We start from the raw sequence: 13162 nt of genomic DNA, 5'->3' as shown, positions 1-13162 counted from the left end.
GGAGGGTGGGACTTTTAGCATTCTCATTGGTGTGTTTTTCTTCCTTGTTTCCTTTGTAGAGCTTTTATATCGCAGAATTCTTTCAGACTGGTCAATGATAGTGATTCGCAGTCCTCAATCTTACAAACCCGAAAAAAAAAACAAATTCTCCAAAAACAGTTAGGAATAAATCTAGATATACAACAACCCAAAAACCTACAACAAAACACAACAAGACTACATCGCGACTTCCAAACGAAAGTCTTTCTTCAAAGCTTGAACACGCCGGAATAGAAATGAGGAGCAGTACAAAGCCGATGCAAAGTTCGCGTTACTACATGACTTTCGTGGATTTGGGGTTCCACGCCCATGTCGGTGAAGGCGAGACATGAAGCTGAGGATAGTGGAACGAGAATTGCGAATCATCTATTGGGTTATTTCCAAGACTGATCTTGTGGGATGGTTGCTTTCTTTCAGAGGAATTTCTTGGGCATGTTTGCGCGGCGGCGCTTGTAGACGATGTAAGAGACTGCCAGGAAGACCTGGAAGGCGATGATGAGGAAGATGAAGAAGCCCATGCGTGGAGTAGAGGCGGTGATTGCTGTTCACGATGTTAGTGTCTAGCTTATGAACAGATGTTTGAGAAGGATAGACATACCGCTGAGGACAGAGCCCTGAAGGTGCTCGGTCAAGGTCTGGTGAGAAGAACGGAGGGTATCCTGGAGCTGATTGAAGCGGCTGTGGTAGTCCTTGCCTTCCAGGTCACGCTGGATGGTTTGCAGCATCTGCTCAATCTTCTGGAGGCGGGCATCGAGACCGGCGACTTGCTCCTTAGTTGCGAGTTTCTGCTGGAGCTCGAGATGGCGGTTCTCGTTCTGTTTGCCTTGGTTGCCGATTTCGCGGATGATGTTGCCCGTAGCCTTGTTGACAAGTTCGATGCGAGCAGCGAGGTCAACAAACTGGTCGGTCCTGGGCTGTTGCTGCGTTTGGGCCTGGGCAGCGACTGGTTGTTGTTGTTGCTGCTGCTGCTGCTGCTGTGGTGGTGGTTGTTGCTGCTGTTGGTTGTTTTGCTGCTGGGCTGGTGGGGCTGTGCCGGACTGAGCAGTCTGTAGGACAAACTTGAAGACCTCGAAAGAGTCGGGGTTCTCTGGTGTTGCGGCCGTCACACCGAAGGTGTTGCCAGCAGGAAGAGAGACCTTGTCCGTTGCGAAGCATAGTTTGTCATCGACAGTTACTTCAAGGTTGGCATTTGTGTGCTTGATACGAACAACGGAGGCCCGTCCCAGGTTGCGATAAGAGTAGTCGCAGTGTCCAAAAGCAAGGCTGTCTACACTTCTATGGCTCTTATAATCTGTTGTGCCATCGTTGAGGAACCCTCTAATGCTACCCCCCTAATATGATGTCAGTAATGGTATACGAGCCAGAATCATGAGACTCACTCTTCCGGCGTGCATATCAACGACGAGTGCGAATCCATCCCATTGGCCAACAGTGTAAATGCTAGAAGTGCCAATCTTGCTCTGACCATCTTTAGCATACCACAGTTGGAGGTTGCCCCCTCCTCTCTCAACTCCAGATGCTCGGAACTGGAATTCAGCCGACCATTCTGATTGGGAAACCCTGCGTTCATTGTTAGCGATTCCAAAGCATATAATGGGGGACTAATTTAAACTCACGGAGCTTGGGACCAAGCAAACCCTCTAGTGTTGCCAGGGTAAGGGGGAGTAAGAATTAGCTTGTTGGAGAGCTAGTGAAGTCAGAAACGCTTTTCATCATTTGCTCTAGCAGTGGAACAGTGAAGACATACAACTTGGGGAGAATGTCCTTCTCCTCCAATTGTCCATCCCGGGATGGTGTCCCTGGTGGGTGATAGCCTAGGAAAGATGTCAGGATAATGGTACACAATGCATAGCAAAGGAAGTGGTCCATTACGTTTGACCATGACCGAAGCTAGAGCCTTCGATCACAGTTTGTGCCGCAGCGAGAGTAGCGAACAATGGTAAAGAAGCTGAGAACTTCATAGTGTCTATACAATCAATCACGTATCACTACTCGTTATGGAAATGCCCTGTCGATCTATGGGAATGGCGGACAAAACGTTTTCAAATAATGCAAATAAAGAAAGCAAAAGAACAGAGAGCAAGAAAGTATTGACCACTGGGTATCAAAAGCGTCACTGATCAGGAGCAGCTCTTCGATTCAATAGCGCGGAGACAACACGAGTAGTGGTCCACCCAACCACAATGGCGATCACGCAGTAGCGGATCTCTCTGACAATTGAGACGGTCGCCGGTGAAAAGTCGACCAAATGTTGAATGTTGAGATTGGAGAGAACGACAGAATGACGGACTCCTACGTCCGAAGCTAATTCCATGAAGATGCTGCAGCTACTTGAGCGCTAAATTGACCGGTATGACAAGCCGAAGGGACACACTGGCCTTTGTCGGTGGGTATCCGCGTGTCACGTGAACAGCTCCCCAGATTATCTAGAGGGTCCTCCGTTCCATGGGAATTCCTCCCCTGGAAGGAACATCAATGCTCCACGTTCATTATTTACCGTGCATTTGACAGCGCGCCATGCGCAAAAGCTCCAATGGCTGATCTATACCCTTCTCTGGCACAGTGCGCTATTGTCGCTACAGCCTTCAAGATTCTCCTTTTCCCCGCCTAGTATGTTGGTCCATTGGAAACCCAAAGAAGCATGTCTATGTCTGCCAGTCTTTACCTCGTGCTAACTCTTAGCTTTTGTTGTAGTAAATCGACTGACTTCGAGGTTCACCGCAACTGGCTCGCGATCACACATTCATTACCAGTCAAGGAGTGGTACTACGAGGTATGTCGCGAACGCCGCATGCGCTCCGATTCCTCTATACTGAAACCGCTCCCCGGTTAGAAAACATCGGAATGGACACTCGACTACCCCCCTATTTTCGCAGCGTTCGAATGGCTATTGTCTCAAGTGGCGCAGTATGCGGACCCTGCGATGTTGACTGTCAAGAACCTTAATTATGATTCCTGGCAGACAATTTACTTTCAGCGAGCAACTGTTATTATTAGTGAACTCGTTCTCGTCTTCGCATTGAATCGGTACAGCTTCTGTTTGGCAGTTTACTAAGAAGGTGACTACAGAGACTAACGCTGTAATCCAGCTTCATCAAATCAGCGCCTCAGTCTAATAAGCACCTTGCGCATATCTCCAGCCTCTCAATTCTGTTGTCGCCCGGCCTTCTGATCATCGATCACATCCATTTCCAATACAATGGCTTCATGTACGGGGTTCTGATCCTGTCTATCGTACTCGCACGAAAGCAGTCGACGCTCCTCTACAGCGGCATCACTTTTGCCATATTGCTCTGCATGAAACACATTCATCTCTATCTGTCGTTGGCCTACTTTGTCTACCTGCTGAGAACTTACTGCCTTGACCCTAAGTCGGTCTTTCGACCCAGATTTGGAAATATCTTCAAACTTGGTCTGGGTGTCATCAGTGTGTTTGCTGTAGCATTTGGTCCATTCATCTATTGGAATCAGTTGCTCCAACTGAAAGATCGGCTCTTCCCGTTCTCAAGAGGTCTGTGCCATGCCTACTGGGCGCCTAACATCTGGGCAATGTATTCCTTTGCGGACCGTGCCCTCATTCTACGTACGTACTAGCGCCTCGAGAATTCGTGTAGCATAGCTAATTCTGATAGTTGCCCCACGTCTGGGTCTTTCAATCAACGAGGAGGCCCTAACGAGTGTTACACGGGGTCTTGTCGGAGACACCTCGTTTGCTGTTCTTCCTGAGGTGACCAAGGAACACACTTTTGCGCTTACTTTTCTGTTTCAGCTGGTACGTGATTTCAATACTCTACATGACTCACCGATGCTTGTACTCATGGACATGTAGCTTCCGTTAATCAAATTATGGCGCAGCCCTGGCGATTGGGACGTATTTGTTGGCGCCATTACGCTTTGCGGATACGCTTCCTTCCTATTCGGCTGGCATGTTCATGAAAAGGCCGTCCTCCTGATCATAATACCTTTCAGCCTCATAGCCCTCAGAGACAGGCGGTACTTCAGCGCATTTAGATCTCTTGCGATAGCTGGACATGTCTCGCTATTCCCTTTGCTGTTTACTGCGGCCGAGTTTCCTATTAAGACCGTATACACGGTCTTTTGGCTGGTCCTGTTCCTGTTTGTATTTGAGCAGGTAGCACCAGTGCCCGAACGACCACGGATATTCCCGATTGTCGACCGCTTCTCCTTGCTATACCTAGCAGTGGCCATTCCACTGATTATCTACTGCTCACTTCTACACCAGTTGATATTTGGTCTAGAACGGTATGAGTTCTTACCTTTGATGTTCATGAGCAGCTATTCCGCCTTGGGCGTAGTAGGCAGTTGGATAGGTTTCATGGTCGTGTACTTTACCGCATAATAAGCAATTATATAGACTTAATATGAGCATACCTTCTTGATAAACCTGTGATACTAGGTATGGTTCGTAAGTATAAGACTACTGTGTGTTGTGTTTGGGTTACACCAAGAGTGCCGGAAATGACATTCTTTAAACGCCAACAATGATGTAATTTGCTAACGGCTCTTGGGATTATCGAATGTTTGGTCTGTTTGACTGCATCCACGTGCTTCGGAAGCGGACCCACTTGATCATCCAAATTTGCAAAGTTTATCAGCCTTCAGGCCCAAACAGGTTAGACTCAACTTTTAAAGGTGACCGATCCCATGGATGTGACACTGCAGGAAGTTACAGCAGTCTTGACATCAATAAGATGGCCCAGCCAACATAAACTATTGGTTCTATTGAATTAGTTAGTCCGTTAACTAGCACTATATATCTATTTATGTATTCCTATGGTTACTCTACCAGTCAGGAACTCTAGCGCTATCAATCCGAGTGGTTTATTTGCAATTGTCATGTTCCGATGTTGAAGTATATTTTCCGGTATCCGTCAAGTGATGGATCACAGCCACTTTGTATTCCCTGTCCAATTCTTTTTTTTATTCTTTCTGCTCGCTTTCCCAACGAAATAGTGGATAAGTGTAGCAGACAATGGAAAACAAATCTTAGTAATTTTACTCCTGTTTGCACCGCCTCCCTCTGTTTTCATTATAATGTTCCACTTGTACTTTACGCTCTTTTGACTTATTTATCTGATGCAGAACTACCAATATAAGCTAAGGTCAAATCCAGTAAACATACAACCTACCTAAGCAAGCCCTGCGAGTACTACTGGTGAGTTTTCCATGATATGTCATTTGCATATCGCTTGTATATATAGCATAACCTGGGTGAAAACGTAGCGTAGCAGTGGTACTTCTAATCAAATAATCCTGCTTAAATGCTACATTCGCCTGAGGTTTCTTGACTCTGCTTTAAATATCGAATCTATAGATGTAGCATTGATAGAAGAAGGTCTCCTTCAGGTTTACCGTAGTATCGTCTATTCGTAACCATAAAACCAGAAGGATGTTCTTCATAATGTAGGTTTGTGGAAAGTGCAGAGACAATACAGTCCCACTACTACACAAAGAAAGTAAGAAACACAGTTTGGCATGAGACTATTGTGTCTTATGAGCTATAAGCGAGTAGAATGCTGGAAATCTCTTGCATTCGTGCAAGCGTGGGAAACAGCTTTGCATGAGGAGAAACCAATGTAAAATTTCGTCATTCGGAGGTAGCGAGATCAACAACGTCATCAGGGATTATATAGAGATAAATATAGCAATTATAAAGCGTATATTAGGTACTATATATGGAGCATCAGCTTTGATGGTGAGGTAGGCTGAAAGCTTGCCACTTTAGGAAGGGCTGCTAATTGGCGAAGAAGTATGTTGAAATCGAGATAAAGGTAGGCTTTCCAAGAGACAAACCGAGAAGAAGCGATAAGTAGTAGGCATACTTGTGTGCATGGAAGATACTTGAGCAATATAAAAACGTGATTGTTGAGGTCATTGCGGGGAGTGCTGTATACATGGCGAGCCGAGTGTCCAATGTTAGATATCCCAGAAATCTTCAAACGCTCAGTAGCACTTGAACATCCGAATTATTAAAACACTAGTTACCTGAAAAGACGCATTTTTACGAAGCAGTGGTGTATATTTCACCAGGAGACGATTGATTGTGGACGTATAGTATATGTGGTGGCTATCCAGCATTAACCCTAGTAGTCCAACTTCTCTCCATAGAAATGGTCCAACGTCTCTGCTGATATTGAGGGACTACGGAGATATAGGCAGATTATAATGTATGAGCAAAATATCATAAAATTCTACAGAACATAACGAGCCGAACAAGTGCAAATACCAGTATAATTGGGGGATTGTGAGGTGGCAGAGAGGGTCAAGAAGCGATGGGGGGAGAGTCAGTGCTTGCACCCTCCCACGCTCCTTCAGCGTTACTCCCGATCGGGTATAGCCGTCCTTTGTCCGCCCGACATCTTGTTCGGCCAGTTCTCCTCCTCTCGTCCAATCATCGTCCGCCGTGCCTCGGCGGCCCTCCCACCACTTGCCGCAATGATCCTCATGGCCCGGTGGTTCTGCCGTTGCGGCGACCGCTTCTCCTTTCTCTTTCTCTGGAGATTCTTCATTTTCCTCTCTTCTTTCATACTATCTCCTCCTTGTCCTTCCTCACGCGACCTCCCACACGACACCTTGTTTTTGGATATCAACCAGTATTGCGGATCCACATTGCTGCCGAGCTCTCCTGCAGCTACACGATTTTCTGGATTTTTGTTCTCGTGTCGGGGCTACCATACTCCCGCGCACCCGTGTGCAGCGCGATTGGAGACGCGTTCGTTCAGTAAGTTCTCTTCACACGACTACCTCGTCTGATATTTGGCGATTTTGCTCGGGGTGGATCTACGAATATACTTGTATACCTCCGCTACATCTCCGGAGCTTCTCCGCGCAACACGTCCGCGCCTGCGTCCATGGCTCCATCACAGCCAATTCCATTCGTAGCACTGGCTACACTCCATTTGCCTTACCTCTTTGTTCTGCCATGCGCCCTTGGTTTGCGCTGTTGTTACCACGAACTAACAGTCTTTTTCTAATTATATAGATCGTCTATGTTCAACGATATTAGCAATAATCTATGCTAAATTGGCGCATTTCTTTCATTCCCTAGAGGACCATGGTACGTAGAAAGCTTACACGGCTATGGGTAGCCCGCCGAATATGCTGGAAGAAGACACAAATATAGCGAACGAGGCCGGCTGCTTACATTATTCTAGGTGCTGTTCAAGCGGAAGCCCGTCCAATACCTCCCCCGTCCCGTTATCGAAGATGACAGCTCCGAGGCATGTGCATTCAACAAAGGCAATTAAGGCACATTTGCTTACAACGGTTTTATAGGTCTGGGTCATCCCGGAGACCAACGAAGTCTTTACTCAGTATGAGCCGTATCTTCAGCGAATGGATTTCTACAAACAGAGAAGATTTATCTGCGAGATTACAGGCCACTCAGGCTTGACATTCTTCGAAGCGCTTAGGTCGGAAGTATGTACCCGTGCTTCTTCTACTGCTCAGGTGTCAATACTAAGCCTTGTTACTAGCTGGAGGAATCGCGGGAGGTCAATAACACGTTCCCTGACGCCCTGAAGGAGCCCATCTTGCGAAGGATTCAATTCTCCACTGTTTCCCGGGTCGACAACCTCGGTGCGTATGGCAAGTTCCCGTGTTTCTAGGGTTTTTTCGAAACTAACAACTAAATTTGCAGTGGATGAGATTTATGAAGTGAGTTAGATGCGTCGTAGATGAACTGGGTCATGATCTAACTCAATACTCAACAAATACAGGAGTTCAAGCAGGACTTTTACCCTGGGGAGCCGGTTTTGATATTGCTGGATGACAACACACGCCTGCATGGTATGATCAGGGACAAAGCAAATTTTGCAGAACAATTGCATCCGGACGGCACTGTTAAATCTCCAGCCTACGCGACATATCTCGTAAAAGTGCTGGATCGTCCGAATGAGGAAGCTCTATTGGACCAAGAGCACATTACTCGAGATCGGAAAACCTTTACGAAGCAAATGTTGCGTGCTTTTATCAAGAACAATGTAACGCGGGAGTCTTGGAACGGCGCCCCTTGGCTAGTGAAACCATCGATTGCGGAAGAATACAGAATTCCCACGGAGGTACCGAAACACTTGCAATACGGAGCTAAGGTAGCGGAGAAGAAGGCAATGAAGAAGGCTGATCAAGAGGGTTTCTTCGGGTTTTTCGCATCACAACAACTACCTGAGTTAAAACCCGCCGTGAAGGGCCAAAAGTCCAAACTTTCCCAACAAGATTTGGCGCGGTCCAAGGAGGCGCAGTTCCTTGAATATCAAAGGTCTCTCAATGGTAACCCAAGTTTTGTTGTCAGCAGCAAAACCACTGGAGCCGCTCGTTCGTCCAAATCTCAGGATACTGAAAAGAAATCACAGACCGCTACTGCAGTCATCGTCAAGACCGAAACCCCTAGGCCGCCATCACCTCCTCCGATCAAATATCCTATCGAGGATCTAGATATCGCACCGGACCGCGAAAAGAAAAAGCAACGGCCAACTCTGACGTTCTTGAAAGTCGATGAGACAGACAGTCCTGATGACGAAGATTTGCTGCATGATGACATCGACATGAAGTCAGTGGGGTTGCTTCTTGAGACGTGGAATACTCTCAACGTGTACTGTGAAGTTTTCCAGCTGGACTCGTTTACCTTCGACGATTTCCTCCAAGCCATGCGCTTTTCATCTGAGGACGTCGACTGTGAACTCTTCGTTGAGGTACATTGTGCTGTTTTGAAGAAGCTGGTTAACTCAGAGAAGGATGAGAATGGTGCTGTGCAGATCTCGCTCCCCGACCTTCCAGCAGATGATTCTGAATCCGACGAAGAGGATCAAGAAGAGGAAGTAGAAGAAACTCCCGAGCCCGAACCGGTGGTGACTAGAATGACTACTCGGAGTAGCCTGGCCAAGGCAGAAGCGGAAAACCTGAAAGCCCAAGCTAATCGCAGCCGCTCTAATTCAGTAGAGGTCAAAATCCATCGGGCGGCCGAGATGTTTGGAGATTATGGCTGGATAGATCGTCTCCGGAAGCGAGACTTCCGCAACGGTGGTTGGGAATTGGTCATGGTTGGGCTACTGCACCAACTATCCGCTCGCCCACGGATGGAGAAGGTCTGTAATGATATACTCAAGCATTTAGCTCCTCTAGATGCGGAACCGACCCAAGATACTGCTCAGCGCCAGTATGCTACCCTCGATATCAACCTGCGCGTTAAAGCCCTCCAAATCATATGCATGCTCAGCCTGGACACTAAAGCCATTCGAAATTACTTGGAGGAATGCAGTAACCAAATGACCGAGTTCCGCAAAGAGAAGATCGAATATCAAAAGGCTCGCAAAGCAGGGTAAGTAGATCGATGTATATGCCTGTAGTGTGTTTTGGTTGACATTTAATTCTAGGCTCGAAGAACTTCGACGGTTACACCAAGAACGGAAAGCACTCCAACCGGAGCCAGAAAAGTCACCCTCTCCAGCGCCAGAATTGGAAGCACTGGAAGACTCCAAGATGACCGGAGTTGACGTGGAGTCTGATCAAGTTGCGGATACCGAAGAGGAAGAGGAAGTTCCCCAACGGTCGCTGCGTGGAGGATTGGATAGGGTTCTTGAGAGGAAACGAAAGCATGAAGAAGAGCAGAAGCGAAAGGAACAGTTGGCCAAACAGCCGAAGGGCACGAAGCAATATCAGAGGGTGCTGAAGAAGATCGATGAGCAAAAAGCGAACATTGAAAAGCTCGAAGAGAAGATCGACGTGGTGGACAACGATTTGAGAGAAGCCGATTGCCCACGAACCAGATGTCTCGGAAAAGACAGGTTTTGCAACCGATACTGGTGGTTCGAGCGAAACGCAATGCCGTACGGGGGGATGCCGAACAGTTCGACGGCAGAGGCACAATTTGCCAATGGCCGCTTATGGGTTCAAGGCCCTGACGAAATGGAGCGTGTAGGGTTCATTGACGTCCCTGAAGACCAGAAGAAGCAATATCAGAAAGAATTCCACACAACTCCAGCGGATCGCAAGAAGGCCGAAGAAGGACCCACCAGGCTCTCGAACGCGGATGAATGGGGCTACTATGATGACCCTGATGCTGTGGACAAACTTATCGACTGGCTTGACCCACGGGGCAATCGAGAGTTGAGATTACGCAAAGAGCTGTTGCTTCATCGCGACAATATTGTCAAGTACATGAGGTTCCGTGCGGAATACCTTGCGCAGACGGCCGAAAGGGCTGATTCGGAGGAGATGCCTACGAAGCGAATGACGACTAGGAACAAGACCTATGTGGACGACCATAAGCACCGTTGCCTGAGCTGGCATAACACGACGGCTATGTCTGAGAACGGACATCTTCATATAGATGCTTCACGGCCAACCAAGCGAGCCAAGAGGGCCACTGACGACCCCAAGGAGATCAAGGCAGTTAATCGCCAGGGCAAACCCTTGACAAGGCAAGGCTCACGTTACCACTTCTAGAATTTCCGTTTTTGACTCGGTTGGCGTTTTATGGGACCTTTTATGGGGGTTAAGGATACATTCGGGAGCGGCAAGCAATAAAACGGTCTTTCTTACTGGCATACACGAGCAACGAGACCATGAAAGTTTGGAGCGCAACACATATCTTTTATGTACAAAGTGAGGACATATTGCATCGGGGAGCTGAGGAAAAGTTAGTTGGTAGACGTTTGTATATAGATCAACTCTCTAGTAGCTTTTAAGCTGACGGGAGGGAAAACTTGTTGCACTGCATATGAAGCATCGAAACATAGAGACATAATAAAGCACCATCAATGAAAACATAATTGGTTTTCCAAGCACCATTTGGATATTCAACTTCAAGTGTACATACTACTGGATCTTTCGTCAAGGTGACAAATCCGTGGTCAGCCGTTGGCCACCCGATGGTCATGTGACAGCAAACATCCGCCACTCGGTTATCGTCGCGTATTAAGACCGTACGCAGGCTCTAACTGAAGGGAGGCGGGTCGTATCGGCACGTCAGCGGCGTAACGTCACTTCCGCCGAGTTTCCGCTTTCTCTCCCGGAACAGGAAGTTTGCGATCAGTGTGGCTTTTCTAACTGATAATTGTTCTATGTGTCGTTCATAGAGGATATTGCAATTTACCTGTTATTTGCTGCCTGTCTTTCGGAAGGTTATCTCCTTTCTCCTTGGGGGAGATCCATCTTATATCCGGCTTGAAATTCTTTAGGGAAATATCCATGGCATTGATTACTTTCCGATAGCCCGTGACCCTTGACGTCTGATTCTCCGAACCACCATCCAACCGGGCTTCCTGCCTGGATGTACTTGTACTCATGTCTGCTGTCGCACCGGAACATGTACATGATTCATCACCGATCAGCCCCAGAAATCCTCAGTCTTATCGCGTAACAACGGACGCCGTCTCGCACTCGCATCCTCAGATGGAACAGGTCGCAGATTCAAGACCAGCGCGGGGTGATGTAAGTAGGAACGCAGCGGTAGCCACGACACAAACGACCGCTGTCGATGATGCTTCGTCACCGGGTTATAAAAAGAATGATCATGGAGGCCCACAACAGATGAACAAGCGGAGTTTGGATTATGTATTAAGGAGTGGACTTGCGGGGGGTGTGGCGGGGTGTGCGGTACGTTACCACGTTTAAGCCTGTCGTGCCAGGTGGTATGTCGAATGCTAACTTTTGTTTGTGTAGGCGAAAACGATGGTTGCGCCGCTTGACCGTGTCAAAATCCTTTTTCAGGCATCGAACCCGCAGTTCGCTAAGTATACAGGCAGCTGGTCTGGCCTGTTATACGCAGTTCGGGACATTAATCGTCACGAAGGGAGGAGAGGCTTGTTTAAAGGTCATTCTGCGACACTTCTCCGCATTTTCCCTTATGCCGCCATCAAGTTTCTCGCATATGAACAGATCCGAGCGGTGATAATCCCGTCGCGAGATAAGGAAACACCGTTCCGCCGCTTGATTTCCGGGAGTTTGGCGGGGATGACATCGGTTTTCTTTACGTATCCGTTGGAGTTGATTCGAGTACGATTGGCTTTCGAGACTAAGCGATCTTCTCGCTCTTCCTTCACGGACATTTTCCGACAGATCTACCGCGAGCGGGTTTCGCCGCCTTCCGTACCAAGCGGACTGTCGTCCAGCTCCTCAGCCTCAGCTGCAGCCACTGCCACGGCCGAAGTCTCTTCTGCTGTGAATAAAGTCGTTCCTAGCTCTGGACTGGCGAATTTCTATCGTGGATTCACGCCTACCCTCATGGGAATGCTTCCATATGCGGGAGTGTCTTTCCTTACGCATGACACCGTTGGTGATTGGCTTCGGTCACCGGCACTCTCTCAATATACAACTATTCCGGGATCTGAATCTCAGTCCAAGAAAGGTTCACATCGCACTCAACTGACCGCCGCGGCGGAACTTTTCTCTGGGGCCGTTGCCGGCCTTGTCTCTCAGACGTCATCCTACCCGCTGGAGGTCATTCGGAGGCGAATGCAAGTAGGAGGAGTAGTGGGCGATGGTCATCGACTAGGAATAGCCGAGACCGCCCGGACGATCTGGCTCGAGCGAGGCTTCCGGGGGTTCTGGATTGGTCTGAGCATTGGATACCTCAAGATCATTCCCATGACAGCCACGAGCTTTTTCGTGTACGAGCGGATGAAGTGGTCCTTGGGAATCTGAATATGCTAAGGGGACTGCTTGTAGATTTCTTTATTTCGCTTCGACCTTTTCAATTGGACAAGATGGAAGACGTCCTGCCACGTGGACTCCGGTTTTGTGCTGTTTTCCTTATATATTGCTTCTTTCCCTTTTTACTTAGATCCAGAGATATTGGCGTCCTTTGGTTGTCATGGTTGACATTGTTCATACCCATTCTTTGCATGGTGAGGCAAGAGCTGCCTCTGGTGGTACTGTACATAGGTACGTGGTTTGACTTTTGTGCATGAACAAGAGTGTTTATAGATGAAAAAATATACATTTTGGAAAAAGTCCTATATAATAAATCACCATCAGAAGTAAGTAACTTGATCTCACTCTCAAAATACTACGGAGTCCTACGTAGTATCTAATATCTCAAGTACTACTAGTAGTAAATACTATGGGGGTCTACCCAAACTCTCCCTCTGATTGGCCAGCAACC

General features: G+C 47.7%; 4 protein-coding genes across 4 annotated transcripts; 3 read left to right on the top strand and 1 right to left on the bottom strand.

Annotated features, from left to right (window-relative positions):
* Positions 1-452: 452 nt before the first annotated feature.
* On the bottom strand, positions 453-2384 carry F9C07_2284029 (putative lectin family integral membrane protein; the record flags this gene model as incomplete). The annotated part of the gene is made up of 6 exons (XM_041292413.2): positions 1912-2384; positions 1787-1853; positions 1656-1726; positions 1419-1599; positions 638-1370; positions 453-580 (listed from the first exon to the last, which is right to left on the bottom strand). Exons 1-6 carry the CDS (start codon positions 1998-2000, stop codon positions 453-455), a joined length of 1269 nt encoding a protein of 422 aa, XP_041146812.1. The 5' UTR covers positions 2001-2384.
* A 188-nt stretch (positions 2385-2572) lies between these two features.
* Positions 2573-4399, top strand: F9C07_10336 (glucosyltransferase; the record flags this gene model as incomplete). The annotated part of the gene is made up of 6 exons (XM_041292403.2): positions 2573-2649; positions 2734-2812; positions 2873-3066; positions 3129-3622; positions 3672-3811; positions 3869-4399. 6 exons carry the CDS (start codon positions 2573-2575, stop codon positions 4397-4399), a joined length of 1515 nt encoding a protein of 504 aa, XP_041146811.2.
* Positions 4400-6332: 1933 nt separating this feature from the next.
* Positions 6333-13042, top strand: F9C07_2091680 (uncharacterized protein; the record flags this gene model as incomplete). Its single annotated transcript, XM_071508873.1, has 6 exons — positions 6333-6422; positions 7336-7479; positions 7536-7638; positions 7700-7716; positions 7779-9376; positions 9432-13042. 6 exons carry the CDS (start codon positions 6333-6335, stop codon positions 10501-10503), a joined length of 3024 nt encoding a protein of 1007 aa, XP_071366705.1. The 3' UTR covers positions 10504-13042.
* F9C07_10338 (putative mitochondrial carrier protein) lies at positions 11344-12702 on the top strand (the record flags this gene model as incomplete). Its single annotated transcript, XM_041292401.1, has 2 exons — positions 11344-11655; positions 11722-12702. The coding sequence occupies 2 exons, from the start codon at positions 11344-11346 to the stop codon at positions 12700-12702; spliced, it is 1293 nt and encodes a 430-aa protein (XP_041146809.1).
* Positions 13043-13162: the final 120 nt, after the last annotated feature.

This window comes from Aspergillus flavus, chromosome 4, assembly GCF_009017415.1.
Source record: "Aspergillus flavus chromosome 4, complete sequence".
Lineage (NCBI taxonomy): Eukaryota > Fungi > Ascomycota > Eurotiomycetes > Eurotiales > Aspergillaceae > Aspergillus > Aspergillus flavus.
This window is presented reverse-complemented; position numbering and strand designations above follow the sequence as displayed.